The 15,150-nt window shown below is 35.8% G+C and overlaps 2 protein-coding genes across 4 annotated transcripts in view; one reads left to right on the plus strand and one right to left on the minus strand.

The window, feature by feature from the left end:
* Nucleotides 1-15,110, plus strand: part of PPP4R3B (protein phosphatase 4 regulatory subunit 3B) — a 65,117-nt gene extending 50,007 nt beyond the window's left edge. For all 3 annotated transcript variants that reach the window (XM_030877245.3, XM_030877244.2, XM_070046813.1), the window contains 2 exons: nt 1,053-1,255; nt 11,213-15,110. In XM_030877245.3, the coding sequence (XP_030733105.1) occupies nt 1,053-1,255; nt 11,213-11,308 (299 nt within the window). In that variant the 3' untranslated portion in view covers nt 11,309-15,110. The remainder of the gene's footprint in view (nt 1-1,052; nt 1,256-11,212) is intronic.
* Nucleotides 12,967-15,150, minus strand: part of CFAP36 (cilia and flagella associated protein 36) — a 34,572-nt gene continuing 32,388 nt past the window's right edge. Inside the window, exon 10 of the mRNA XM_030877282.3 lies at nt 12,967-15,076. Within this exon, the coding sequence (XP_030733142.1) occupies nt 14,975-15,076 (102 nt within the window). The 3' untranslated portion in view covers nt 12,967-14,974. The remainder of the gene's footprint in view (nt 15,077-15,150) is intronic.

A 15,150-nucleotide genomic window follows, 5' to 3' on the forward strand; every position in this document is an offset into this window, starting at 1 on the left:
GTGATTTTCAACGTGTGATTTTCTAAAGGCATTTCTCATTAGTTAGTGTTTCATTAATTTCTTATTACATTTTCCTTGAAACTGTTGCTACCAGCCTCACTCATTTTCCACTCATCACTGCCATAAGTTCTATTTATTTCAGCTTGGGGGATCACAAGAGCCTATTAAAATGTCCTAAGGAATAGGTACCTTTCGGTAGCCAAATTCTTCTACCTTTACTCATTACAGGCCCTGCCCTGAGTACTGTCAGAAGAGGCAGTGAGGCCATACTTGAAGTACTGCATCCAGTTAAGAAACATAATCAAAAATAGTGGCAGCCAGGGCTTCCCTGGTGGCACAGTGGTTGCGAGTCCGCCTGCCGATGCAGGGGACACAGGTTCGTGCCCTGGTCCGGAAAGATCCCACATGCCGCGGAGCGGCTGGGCCCGTGAGCCATGGCCGCTGAGCCTGTGCGTCCGGAGCCTGCACATCCGGAGCCTGTGCTCTGAAATGGGAGAGGCCACAACAGTGAGAGGCCTGTGTACCGCAAACAAACAAAAAAAAAAATAGTGGCAGCCAGATGTTAAAGGATAGTAGATACCTTTGTGATAAAGGAAACACATAAAGGAACCTGGAATATTCAGGAAATAAATGACTGATAAACATGATCCTAATCATTTTCTTTAGGCATTTGGAATATTATTGACTTGTGGGAGAGATTATTAGGTTTTCACAATGAGTATGGAAGTGTAGAGTCAGTGAGTGGAAGCTGCAGAGAGACAATGAAAGGAAGAGTCAGACAGCTAGTGAGTCCTTGGAAGAGTCCTAGATATAGCAGTGTGGAATTCTAGCATACGGTGGCTGATCTGTTATATGACTCTGAAGTTTCCTTCTAATCCTGAGATTTCTAAGACTCCAGCTAATAAAGACTTGTCACTGTACACATCATGCTCTACCCTCTTAGCTCTTACAAAAAAGCAAAGGCACTGTTTTATAAGTTTTTAAATTATTGTTTTCAGATGCTTTGACTTAGCAATATTTACTGATAATTCAAATTTTTACATTTGCTTTAGCAAAGGAAAGTGAAGACAAGGAAAACCTTCCCAAAAGGACATCTTCTGGTGGCTTCAAATTTACTTTCTCCCACTCCACTAGTGCTGCTAATGGAACAAACAGTACAAACAGTAAATCTGTAGTGGCTCAGACACCACCAGCAAGTTCTAATGGATCCTCTTCCAAAACTACAAACTTGGCTACATCAGTAACAGCCACCAAGGTATGTGAAACTGCTCTACACACAAACTTCGCTTTTTTCGTCTGTAGAACTATTTCATGTTTCCTGAAGAAAATTTGGATAATAAAAATAATCTCAAAGAAGAAAAAAAGTTGCATACATTGTCATCAGAGAATATGACTGCTAACGATTGATTTTTCTTTAGGTGTATGGGTTTATCTGACACAATTACAGTCTCTGTATAAGCACAGTTTTGTATCCTGCTTCCACTAATTACGAGAATTTTTCTCTGTTATTAAAACATTAATGAGGACTGTAGAATTTCATTTGATTTAGCTGTATCATAGTATTTGTAAGCATCCCCTCCCCCCACCAATATTTTGGAGCACATAAGTTGATTCTGATATTTCACTGACTACTGGCATTGTTGCATTTTAAGTTATTTTCTTGGATAGATGAGTAGAACAGTGTTTTCACCCATATTGTCAAATTCCTCTCCAGAAAGGCTATACCAATTAATGTTACCGTAAGCATTGTATGAGTATGCTTGGTTCACTGCAGCTTTGGCACTGTTATTATAATGATTTTTAATCTTTACCAGTTAGGTAGAGGAGACAGTATATATCTCGTTCCTAATTGTGTCATTTGTTACTAGTAAGGTTGAATGTTAGCCTTTTGAATTTGGTCTTCTGTTAATTGTTCATAGTCTTGCCTTTTTAAAAATTGGTTTATGTCTTTTTAGTATGAGTGAGTCTTTGGTTAAGAATATTAACCTTTTTGTCATTCACATAGCAAATGTATTTCCCATTGGTTACTTTTTTCATGTAAACAAGTTCAAATTTTATATAAAACTTTTTTCTTTCATTTACATTATTATTATATGTAATATGTCCTTTTCCCCAAAAAGGAGTGGCTTAAAATAAAAAGGCATAAATAAAGGACAACTGTTAGTATAAGGTTAGAAGGACAAGAGAAGGCCATAGTAGAAAACCTAAGTGAAGTGATGCTTCTTGTTTTGAACACAGAATATAAGTCTGAGTTTATTTATTTTACAAAAATGTAGAATCTTTCTTCAGTATTGTAGCAAGGTGGGCTCTTGACTAATGATCACAGAAGTAGCATTTTCAATAGGATTCTCCTGTTTGTGAAATACAGTTTATGTTATTGAATAAGAATTTTTAAATTTTCATTTTTTGATAGGACAATTTAGTATAATATTATGACACTATATTAAGAATATTTGCTGTTGAGTTATATTGCTTGGGTTCAAATCTTGGCTGTGCCTCTTTGTGTTTGACCTTAAGTAAATTATTTAATCTCTCTGGGCCTTATTAGTTTTCTCATTTTAAACAGGGATAAAACAGCACCTCCTTTATAGGTTTGTTGTGAAGGTTTAATTATTTAATAAATGTAAAGAGTTTAGAACACTATTTGGCACATTCTCAATATATACTAGCTTTTCTTTTTTTTTTTTTTTTTAATCAAAGTAATATATGCACTTACTTTTAAAAGATAAATAGCATTAAAAGTATTGAAAAAAAAACAGTCCTCTTCTACGCAGCGAAGGCTTGGAACTCTTCTAGCTCGTTCTTCTATTTCTAATTAATATGCTAATACTGCCATATTGTTTTACCACTCCGTACCAGATCCTCACCCTTATTACTCTCTGTATCACAATTTTTGGTTAAAACAATATTTGATAACTTTATAGCTATAATAACACAAATATTCTTTATTCATTAATTTTTTTCCTGCTTTTTTCTCTTTTTTTCCCTGCTTTTTTTCTACACTGTGTTTTTCTTTATAACTTTTCTCTTTTTATAGAGTAAATAACCTCTCAGGTTATTTTCCACATAGTCTCCCCCTTGGAGACATCTCTCTTAAAGTCTCCCATCTTGTCCCAGCCTAGATTGGTTCCTCTCCAGACTTGCTGCTCATCTGTTGTCTTAAGGCTGCCTCTGCCATCATACTAATACTTCCTTTTGCCTTGCTTCTTTTCTTATGTTGACTGTTTCCTGGATCTCAGGTCTCTGTTCTCTTTCTTGATTTTCCATCTCATTTTGTTGGAGCATACCCTCTCTGTTTCCTGGAAAAAGAGTTCCATGAGAGATAAAGTTTGAGACCTTGCATGTATGAAGATGTCTTTATTGTATCCTCATACTTGATTGACAATTTAACTGAATGTAGAGCCAAATTAGAAATAATTTTCTTTCAAAACTTCGAAGTTATTGCTGCCAAGAATTCCAGAGACATTCTTACTCCTGATTGTGTGTGTGTGATTTTATTTGATTCTTCTTGGAAGCATTTGGGGTTTTATCTCTGTATTCTGAAATTTCAGGATGATATACTTTGGGCATTCTCAGCTAAACAGTCATGACCTTTAGTTTTGGGACATTTTATGCTCTTTCACTATAGCTTATTGTTTGGATATTGGGCCTTATAATTTTCATAATTTTTCTCTCCTATTACTCATTTTTTTGTTCTATTTTCTGGGTTATTTCCCTGAGTTTTTAATTTACTGTCCTTACAGATAATTTTTTATTTATGAACAAGCAAAATCAAGTGCGAACACAAACACATATTTCACCTTTTTTGACACTAACAGCAGATTGCCGAATACATTTGTTCTACATCTTTTGGGGGAACAGATAGAAAAATAGCAGTTGTTCTTGGAAAACTAATTAATTGCTCAGTCACTCAAGACTATCACAAAAATTTGATACTAAGCAAGATAGGAGCTCACAGAGTAAAGCACTAGTTATATTGGCTCTCAACCTTTTTCAGCAAACTGACCACATTTCTAAGTGAAGGCAAGTTCTTTATCACCAATGGCCCTTTAGCCATTTTCACCATCGTTGCTTTTCAGGTGTCCAGCAAAGTGATTCAGAGGTAGATAGATTAGATAGATAGATAGATAGATTCTTTTTTTAGATCCTTTTCCATTATAGATTATTACAAGATGTTGAATATAGTTCCCTGTGCTATACAGTAGGTCCTTGTTGGTTATCTATTTTATATATAGTATTGTGTACATGTTAATCCCAAACTCTTAATTTATCTGTTCCCCCCCCCACCCTTTTCCCCTTTGGTAACCATAAGTTTCTTTTCTGTGTGTTAGTCTATTTCTGTTTTGTAAATAAGTTCATTTGTATCTTTTTTTTTTTTAGATTCCACTTACAAGCAATATCATGATGTTTGTTTTTCTCTTTCTGACTTACTTCACTTAGTATGATAATCTCTAGGTCCATCCATGTTGCCTCAAATGGCATTATTTCATTCTTTTTTATGGCTGAGTATTACTCCATTGTGTATATTTATCACGTGTTCTTTATCCAGTCATCTGTCGACGGACAGGTTGCTTCCATGTCCTGGCTATTGTAAATAGTGCTGCAGTGAACATTGTGGTACATGACTCTTTTTGAATTCTGTTTTTCTCAGGGTATATGCCCAGTAGTGGAATTGCTGGGTCATATGGTAGTTCTATTTTTAGTTTTTTAAGGAACATCCATACTGTTCTCCATAGTGGCTGCACCAATTTACATTCCCACCAATACTGTAGGACAGTTCCTTTTTCTCCACATCCTCTCCAGCATTTATTATAATGTAGACTTTCTGATGATGACCATTCTGACCAGTGTCAGATGTTACCTCATTGTAGTTTTGATTTGCATTTCTATAATAATTAGTGATGTTGAGCATCTTTTCATGTGCCTGTTGGCCTTCTGTATGTCTTCTTTGGAGAAATGTCTGTTTAGATCCTCTGCCCATTTTTTAATTGGGTTTGTTTCTTTGATGTTGAGTTGTTTGAACTGTTTATATATTTTGGATATTAACCCCTTATTGGTCCTATCATTTGCAAATCTTTTTCCCATTCAGTAAGTTGTCTTTTCGTTTTTGCTTTGCAAAAGCTTTTAAGTTTAATTAGGTCCCATTTTTTTATTTTTGCCTTTATTTCCTTTGCTTTAGGAGACTGATCCAAAAAAATATTGCTACAATTTATGTCAAAGATTGTTCTGCCTATCTTTTCCTCTAGGAGTTTTATAGTATCTGGTTTACATTCAGATCTTTAATCCATTTCAAGTTTATTTTTGTATATGGTGTTAGAGAATGTTCTAATTTCATTCTTTTACATGTAGCTGTCCAGTTTTCCCAGCACCACTTGTTGAAGAGACTGTCTTTCAATTGTATATTCTTGCCTCCTTTGTCGTAGACTAATTGACAATAAGTGCATGGGTTTATTTCTGGGCTTTGTATCTTGTTCCATTGATCTATATGGGTGTTTTTTGTGCCAGTACCATACTGTTTTGATGACTTAGCTTTGTAGTACAGTCTGAAGTCAAGGAGCCTGATTCCTCCAGCCCCATTCTTCTTTCTCAGGATTGCTTTGACTATTTGGGGTCTTTTGTGTTTCCATACAAGTTTTTAAATTTTTTATTCTAGTCCTGTTGGTAATTTGATAGGGAATGCATTGAATTTATAGTTTGCCTTGGGTGGTATGGTCATTTTAACACTGATTCTTTCATTCTTTCATGGAAAGAACACGGTGTATCTTTCCATCGGTTTGTGTCGTCTTCAGTTTCTTTCATCAGCATCTTATAATTTTCGTCACCATCGTTGATTGCTACAATCGAATTGATTGGTTCTTAAAATTAAATAGATCAGGTGATAATTTGTCTGTTTTCCTTTGGGAGGCATCCTAAAGCTCTAACATATTTTTTAAAAATCACATTCTTTGAAAATTTTATAGTTTTCAAGATCAGCGAAACAGTAGCTACTAATGAAATTTATTTATTATTTTTGGCTGCATTGGGTCTTTGTTGCTGCACATGGTCTTTCTCTAGTTGTGGCGAGTAGGAGCTAGGCTTCATTGCAGTGCACAGGCTTCTCATTGCAGTGGCTTCTCTTGTTGCGGAGCATGGGCTTCAGTAGTTGCAGCACATGGGCTTCAGTAGTTGCAGCACGTAGGCTCAGTAGTTGCGACTATCACCTTTACTGATGATTAAAAATTTTTAATCATGTTGAAGGAAGATCTATGTATTCTTTTATTTTTTTTTATTTTGCTGTGGCACTCAGGATCTTTGTTGCGGCATGCAGGATCTTTTAGTTGCAGCATACGGAACCTTTAGTTGCAGCATGTAGGCTGCAGCAACCTGCATCCTGCAGCATGCAGGATCTGGTTCCCTGACCAAGGATCAAATCCAAGCCGCGTGCATTGAGAGCATGGAGTCTTAACTGCTAGACCACTTGGGAAGTCCCATCTATGTATTCTTTATTTCATTGAGTAGAGCAGGGGTTCCCAACCCCCAGGCCTGGGTTATACATTTATTATAATGTAGACTTTCTGATGATGTGCCTGTTTTCAGGTATGTGCCTGTTTTCAGATGTGCCTGTTTTCTGCTATGCGGAACCAGGCCGCATAGCAGAAGGTGAGTGGCAGGCGAGCAAGCAAAGCTTCATCTGCCGCTCCCCATCGCTCACATTACAGCCTGAACCATCCCCCCACCCCCCATCCAAACCATGGAAAAGTTGTCTTCCACAAAACCGGTCCCTAGTGCCAAAAAGTTTGGGGCCCACTGGAGTCAAGGATAATTCTTGAATTCTGTCCCCTTAGATTTGTTAATATGATGAATTATGTTAAGTTTCCTAACTTAAAATTTGTTAATTTGTCAGTTTTATTTCAGAAAGAGTCATTGTTTCTTCATAGGTTTTTGTTATTGTTACATCAGTTGTTTTGATCCCTTCTTTCATAGTAGAAATGTTTCTCAAGTGTCTGGTGATGCTTGGATTTTCTTTCATATTAAAAAGTAAGGTAGTTTGGGATTGACATGCGCACACTGCTATATTTAAAATGGATAACAAGGACCTACAGTATAGCACAGGGAACTCTGCTCAGTTATACATATGTATATGTATAACTGAATCACTTTGCTATACACCTGTTAATCAACATTGTTAGTCAACTATACTCCAATACAAAATAAAAATAAAAACTAAGAAAAAAAAGAAAGCCTTGAGAAGTGCCTCAGTGAGGTGCTAATCTATTTATGCAGCAAAAATACAAAATAAATTCATCTGCTAGGCTCACAGCACCAAAAAAAAAAAAAAAAAAAGGTAGACTTTTCAACAAGACTGCCAAGACAATTCACTGAGGTAAAGAATCATCTTTTCAACATGGTGTTAGGACAACTTGGATATCTGCATTCAAAAGAATGAAGTTGGACCCTGCCCCTCACCATGTTACAGAACTTAAAGTAGACAAAAGTTTTAAATATAAGAATTAAAAGGATAAAACACTTAGAAAAAACTACAGGTGTAAATATTCATGTCCTCAAATTAAGCAGTGATTTTTTTTTTCTTTTTGTTTTTATTCACCGCAAGGCTTGCGGGATCTTAGTTCTCCAGGGATTGAGCCTGCACCCCCTGCAGTGGAAGCACAGAGCCCTAACCACTGGACCACCAGGGAATTCCCCTAGGCAGTGATTTCTTAGGTATAACACAGAAAGCACAAGTGTTACAAAAGAAAAAAACAGATAAATCAGACTTCATCAAAATTAAAAACTTCTTTGCTTCAAAGGACACTATCATACGGTGAAAAGGCAGTCCACAGAATGGGAGAAAATATATCTGATAAGGGACTGGTATCCAGAATATATAAAGAACTCTCCAGCACAACACAGCAACCTGGTTTTAAAATGGGCATTTAAAAAGATTTCTCCAAAGAAGATATACAGATGGGGCATATAAGCACATGACAAAATGGTCAGCATCATTAGTCAGGAAAATGCAAATTAGTCAGGAAAATGCAAATCAGAACCACAGCGAGATTCTACTTCACACCCACTAAAATAGCTATAATAAAACACATGGACAAAGACGTGTGTTAGTGAGAAACTGCAACTCATACATTATTGATGGGAATGTATCAATAAAATGGTGCAAATGCATTAGAATACAGTCTGGTAGTTCCCCAAAAAGTTAAATTCCACTCCTAGGTATATACTCAAGAGAACTGAAAATAATATGTCCACCCTAAAACTTGTACATGAATATTAATAGCAGCATTATTCATAATAGCCAAAAAGTGGGAACAACCCAAATGTCTATCATCTGATGAGCGGATAAACAAAATGTGATATATCCGTAACGATGAATATTATTTTGCCATAAAAAGGAAAAGCGATGAAGTACTGACACATGCTACAACATAGATGAACCCGAAAACATTATGCTAAGTGAAATAAGCCCAACACAAAAGGCCACATATTGTATGCTTCCGTTTATAAGAACTGGTCCAAAATAAGCAAATCTTTAGAAACAAAGTAGATTTGTGATTTCCTGGAGCTGGGAAGGAGGGAGGGATGGGAAGTGACTAATGGGTAGAGGTGTTGGGGGGTGGTTGTTGATGAAAACACTCTGGAATTAGTGGTAGCGGTCACACAACTTCGGGAATATACTAAAACCACTGAACTGTACACTGCACGGGGGTGAACTTTACGGTATGTGAATTATGTCTCAATTTTTAAAATAAGGCAGTTAAAAACAATGAGAAGGGCCTACTGATGTGGACTTCATATAAAAGACTAGAGCAAATGCCCTGCTCTTTTTAGGGAGTGTTAGTGGTTTGGGGTTTTTTCCCTGTGGAGCCACTTAGCTCTTACAGGCATAGCTAGTCTGCTACACCTGGTGAGTATAAGCTCACCTGCTGGTGTTCTGAGAGCCTGGATGGGAACGAAAGCTTAGAATGGAGGTGGGTGTGTCTCTGCTTGGCATGCAGAATTTACTGTTTCACACTGGCACCTTTCCCCTGCCCTTTACTGTGCCTGAAGTCCTGAAGTGCAGAGCCTTTCTGTTGCTTTTCCTTTATGGTTCGTGGTGGTAGAGGAGCCGGAATCTCCCCGTGGGGGTAGGCGTGTGGTAGGGGAACGAATTGTAGAATTGAGGACTCAGTTGTCTGTTTCACTGACTCAACTGTTAATCATCTTCCCTGCTTTCCCCAGTATTTTGGTTCCCTTACTTCGTAGTCTTTTCTGCAGTTAAGACAAGTAAGTTTGCTTCTTATTTCTATATCCCCCTGCAAACCCTTCTTTCTTGACTTCGTTCTCCATTAAAACTGAGTTATTTTGCCTCTGATTTCTTTTTCCAAAAATGTCTTAACAGCTTTCATCTGCTGTTTTCTCCTTTCCTTTTTTGTCTTTGTTGATATATTGTCAGAAACAAAAATTTTTGAAGAGAATATAATGCCTGGAAAAGCAATCTAAATGTCCAACCAGGAATTTAACTTTGGCGGTGTATCCGTACCATGGAATACTAGAGTTTAAAAGAATGAAATAGAACTTTGTGTACTAACACTGAAAGCTGATTATTTGTTTAAAAGCAATACATTTATAGTTATATATTAAAAGTCTGGAACCTATCAAATTCCTCACAGTGTGCACCTGTGGATTTATAGTTCCTTTTACTTCCAATATTTCATATTTTGTATTTTTATTCTTTGTATGGTAAACATGATTTTTTAAATGTATAATATGAGTTTGTTTATGGTGTATATATGTATAGATAATAGAGGTAAAATTGAAAACTAAATTGTGTAGCCGAGTGTCAGATAGAATATTTATTGATCTTATGCCAAAAATTATTTTAAATGTTAACCATTTGGAACTGAAATGTTTGTACATTATGATATATAGGATTAAAAGTAAAACTTTCCTTAATTTGCTGTGTGAATATCAGACTGGTGCCTTTTTATGCTGTAATTATGTCTTCTACTTCGTTTCGTCCAACTTGTTTGGCTTAGAAACCAAATAACAAATAATGATAACAGTAATAGTAGCTAATAGCAATTACTGAATAGTAACTACATACCAAGCACTGTGCCAAGTGCTTTACGTTTTGTTTTAAATTCAGCCACACTACTTCTTGCTTATCCAGCTTACAGTTTGTGTGTTAAGCTGAGAAAGAAGCAGAAAGATTCTCACTTAACTATTAAGTTTTATTTGATTCACAGACTTTCTGATAACTGTTTCTAGCTGCTCAGAGCCCTTTGCTGATTAATATTAGTGTTTCAGTTATATTCTGGTAAAGTGTTAATGCTAGATGCCTGGATTCTTTAGGTATGAAGCTACTTAGGTTTGAAATATGACTCATTTCAATTGTACTTGCTTATCCCCTAGAGGTCTTAAGCGTTTGAACTAGATGCAGTGTTTACAGTAGCTCTCTTAACCTGTAAGGTATGTGTACAGATTTCATGGAATTGGTTCAAATTAATGCAGACCTGAGGACATATTAATTGTCTGGGTAAAGTGTCCAGAGCTTTAATAGGATTTGCAAAGGGGTCCATTACTTATAAAAGGCCGAACACCTGAAATATCTGATCCTTTTCTTCTGGGTAGAGAGAGATAGTCCTAAATTTTTGTCATTAGTTTTTAGGAACCATTTCATGTGTTTATTATCATCAGCCATTTAAAATTATTCTTCAAAAAGCAGAAAAAACAATGATGTGTACTTAGTGATGAAATATATACATGAGGTATATATATATATATATATATATATATATATATATATATATACACACATACATACATACACACAGAGACTAAAAGGCACCTTTTTGTCACTGGCTGGCTATCATCTCGTGTAAGGTTAGAGAAATGAACTAGTTCATCTCCAAGGTCCTTCTAGCTCCAAATGTCATGATTCTTTGTGAGTCCTACTGTTTGGAGATATTTTTCCACAGTGAAATTTTGCTGAGTTGAATTATGAGGTATCATTAAAAATCCCATAAAAAAGTTGAGGGTAACTAAGAATACCAACAGTTGTACTTATTACTAACTGTTCATAATTTCAAGCAGTTCCTTTATCAAATTCAAATATATCTGTTTCAGATACATGTGGTTAGTTTAGAAAAATGATTTCTAATACCTTTAAAAGTGACTACATTTGTACTAATTAGCTTTTTCTGTTGTTACATATGTTAATTTTTTTTTTATTCTTCATTAGGGAAGTTTGGTTGGTTTAGTGGATTATCCAGATGATGAAGAGGAAGATGAAGAAGAAGAAACATCTCCCAGGAAGAGACCTCGTCTTGGCTCATAAAATATTTACTGGGGACCCTCAACATGTGGTTGTACAAAAATGCTGCAGCTGTTCAGTGAGCTGAAAATCTGAATCAGAAAGCTTTCTCACTTGAACTTATAAATATACAAGGAATAGCAAAAGACACTCAGTATATCAGCTAGGAGAGTTTAGCTCTGTAAAAAAAAAAAAAACCAGGCTTCCCAGGAACTTGATCACTTGCTAGTAATTAATGGGTTTGCCTTTCAGGCTGTCAAAAAAAAAGTTAGTAACCAGAACCTGGGAGATAGCTTCTCAGCAAGGGAACTCTCAGGTTTTGGGACGGTTTAGGGGAAGGACAAAGTTGATAAAATAATATTAATGCAGGGTTGCTCCAGGAGGGTTTCTGATTTAGAAACAGTTATAAAACTTCAGTTGCAAACCCAATAACATTACTTGTATAATGGTGCTGGCCATGTTGTTCTTTTAATCAGTTGCCTCTTTTTAAAAGAAATTTTTATGGAAAACAAGTTCAACTATCATAAAAAATGAAGTTAAGCTGTTGGGACCATTTCTTTGAAGATATAACAGAAATTCAGCCTTACTGGTAGGTAGAGGGAAATACACCCTGTATTACAGCACATGTTGAGTTTTCTACACCAGGAACTTTCAATGTGTATTTTGATGAAAACAAACAAGCTGGATTCAAAATGGGCAGTTTTGTTAATATAACTTTAAAATCAGCACTTTTACAGATAACAGATGCCAAGAATCAGTATGGTAGTATTCCAGAATGATTTTCTCTAGAAATGGGAGTGGACTGAACAGAATGTTTTCAACTGCCTACCAGTACAATCTTTTGTGGAAGATACTTTGAAGTCACTTTCTGCTTTGTTAATAAAGTTGTCTCTCTCCAGAGCTGCAGGCAAGTTTTAAAGTGTAATTTGTAAAGACTAACATACAAAGAATAGTGCTGAATTAAGTGGCATTTAATATCTACAGGCCATTTTGATCCAAGAAGTTACTTCAGTGTCAGAGTATGCAGCACATGAAGCTTTTCCAAGAACTAACAAGGGTGTAATATGAAAGCTGCTTTTTTTTTAAGAATAAAAGCACATTCCATGTACGTAAATGAATATAAAATAATAAACTGAGGCAAACAGTTAAGAGGTTTTATTTTTAGAACAGCAAGTTAACTGTAAATATTTTAATGTTAGTTTGCTCATCTATGATCTGAGATGCTGAAGTGAGAAAAACATCCCCCAAACTACAATTTAATGCATTGGGAAGAAAAAAACCAAAAAACTAAAAATAGTAATTCCAGCTACAGCCTTCAGATCACCCTTGTAATGTGTTACGGGTCCATTTTTCCTGGAATAGCTTAAACTGAAGCAGTTTCCCCTGTTTTGGAGATTTTGTAGTTAATTTTAATTTTGGCTATTGTTTGGAAGATGGGCTGTCTGTGTAGATACGAAGTATAGTTTTTCCATAAAACAGATGTTTATTTTGTATTAAAAATACCACTGTACTTGTTTTACACCATTTGTATACATGTGGTGATATTAATGCTGACCTGTAAAATTCAGGAATTAAAATGTGACCCTGTAATTCTATGTTTGTTGCTTTTGTTTGGTTTCTTGTAAATATAAGTAAACTCCATTTTGAGATGTGTCCATTTTACAATATCTTTTTAAAGCCAGTAAGTTATCCATAGATATTTATTATAGACCACTGTGTCATACACCAATCTGAATGAAAGAATTCTAAACAAGGGTCAATTGCACATAGAAGGTATGCCTTGGACACATAAAGTCCCAGCACCAAAGCATCACAGCATTGGGCTTTTACCACCTCTTTGATTAAAGGTACATATATTGAAAAAGACCTTCCACCTCATAAAGGCAAGTGAATCAGGATTTAAACCAAGATCAGTAAAGTTACCATATGAATACATTTTCTTTCAAGCAAATTTTATCAAGCCCCTTCACTCTTCTTAGCTCTTATTAAATTTCCTCTTGGACTCTAATAAGCCCAACCCTAAAGCGTTTCCCTATTTACTCTTGACTCTTCCTGATTAAGTAATTTTAAGTTCCAGTAGGAAGTATTATCTTTATATATCTTATGAAGTTTCTTTAATTTTCCTTTCTGAAGAACTGCCACAAGTCTTTTAAATCATTTAAATCATCATAGGAGAAACTTTTCTTATAGCAGAAATGTGAATGTTTTGCTGAATTACAGGAAAACACTTTTCATGGTACAGATGCTCACCCACAATGATACGAAAACAAGACTTAAAAATAATCCTTGAAAGAATAACTAACTTAAGATTACACGTTAGCTGCTGTCTTAAATGTCTACCCTCAGGCAGATCAAGATTTTTATCTTTATCTTCACTCAGTGAAGCAAGCCGGAGCCCACATTTGTATGCCTGAGGTTCTCTTAAAATTATATCTGTAAACATGTATGCAGTATAGAAACTATTTTTAATAAAAAGCTAGATGAACAGATTTCTGTGTTTTAACCACTAGTTTTTCAACTTGTCCATCTGTGATGAAAATGTGACAAATATAAAGTGATGCTGAGTTTTCTCTGCACGTTGAAAGTTGGAACTAATGTAATTTTGGTATCCCTTTTAAAAAGTTTATAACGATAGATTTAAGGAGATAAAATGGAATTGTAAGTTAAACTCAGGAGTGGCCCGTAACTAGAAAAGAGGGTGCTTATGGGATGACACAACACAGGAAGCTTCTGAAAGGAAGGTTTCTCTCCTACTATTTCTGGTTATTTTTTAGCAAATGGACAACAGAACACTACCTGGGATCACTTCACACACAGAAGACCTACACCCATGGCAGAATTCAGGTCAACAGGCTCAGGCAGTTGTTCCTTTATCTGTTTTAATGGTAGCTCTTCTAGAAAGAAAAATAGAGTATTTTTAACATCCCCACGTCTATTTTCAAAGTCCTGTTTGCGCCTGCCTCGATGTGGGATGCTAAAATCTGTCCACCACCACCCCAGAGAACCACTCTTTTCATTAGACTGATCACCCTATATACCTGTTCACCCACAGCTACTCTAACTCACCCAGTAGTTTCCACACAGCAGCCACACATCTTTTTTAAATGAACATTTTCATCATGAACCTTCCCTGCTTTAAAACTTTTCAGTGACTTCCAACTGCCACTATAAAATGTTTAAAACCCTCACATTCCCTACAAGCCTTGCAAATCAGCACCCTACCTATCTCCAGTTCTGTGTGCTAACCCCCTCCCCTCATTCTGTCTGTATGCTAGCCATACTGACAGCCGCAGGACCCTGTTTATGATAAAACACTGCCCTTTTCCCTTCTAACAAACACTTGGCTCTTCACTTGGCCCCATGAAAGCAGGGACCCTGTCGATCTACTAGGCTACTGTATCCTTAGCATGCAACACAATGCTTAGCACAAACAATGAATGAATGAATGCACTATCAGTTAGCTTTCTATATCTTCTCTCCATGAGAGAACATTATTCAGAAATTTGTATTGAACTGGTCAGCATAAGTAACTGCCTTCCCCGCCACCCTTTACCTCAAATGTTTAATAGTAACAATAAGGTTATATTTGCATTTACAAACACAAGTATTTGAAACTAACAGGCTCTGTTTAAGGATTAAATAATTTATTTTTAAGAAATTTTGAACTGCTTTGCTAAATTGTTCTTAAAATTACTTATTAATAACTTCTTCTTTAAGTTTCTCTGCAAGCAATCTCCTCTTTAGTAATGTTTGCTTCTCCTCTGCTGTCATTTCTGGTTTCTCTGTCATTTCCTTAAAAAAAAATAAAAGAAAAAAATTGGCTACAGTAGAATAAGATGGGTTCATTTTCTAAAATTCCTAACATA

The sequence above is a fragment of the Globicephala melas genome, chromosome 12 (genome assembly GCF_963455315.2).
Source record: "Globicephala melas chromosome 12, mGloMel1.2, whole genome shotgun sequence".
NCBI classification, from domain to species: Eukaryota; Metazoa; Chordata; class Mammalia; order Artiodactyla; family Delphinidae; genus Globicephala; species Globicephala melas.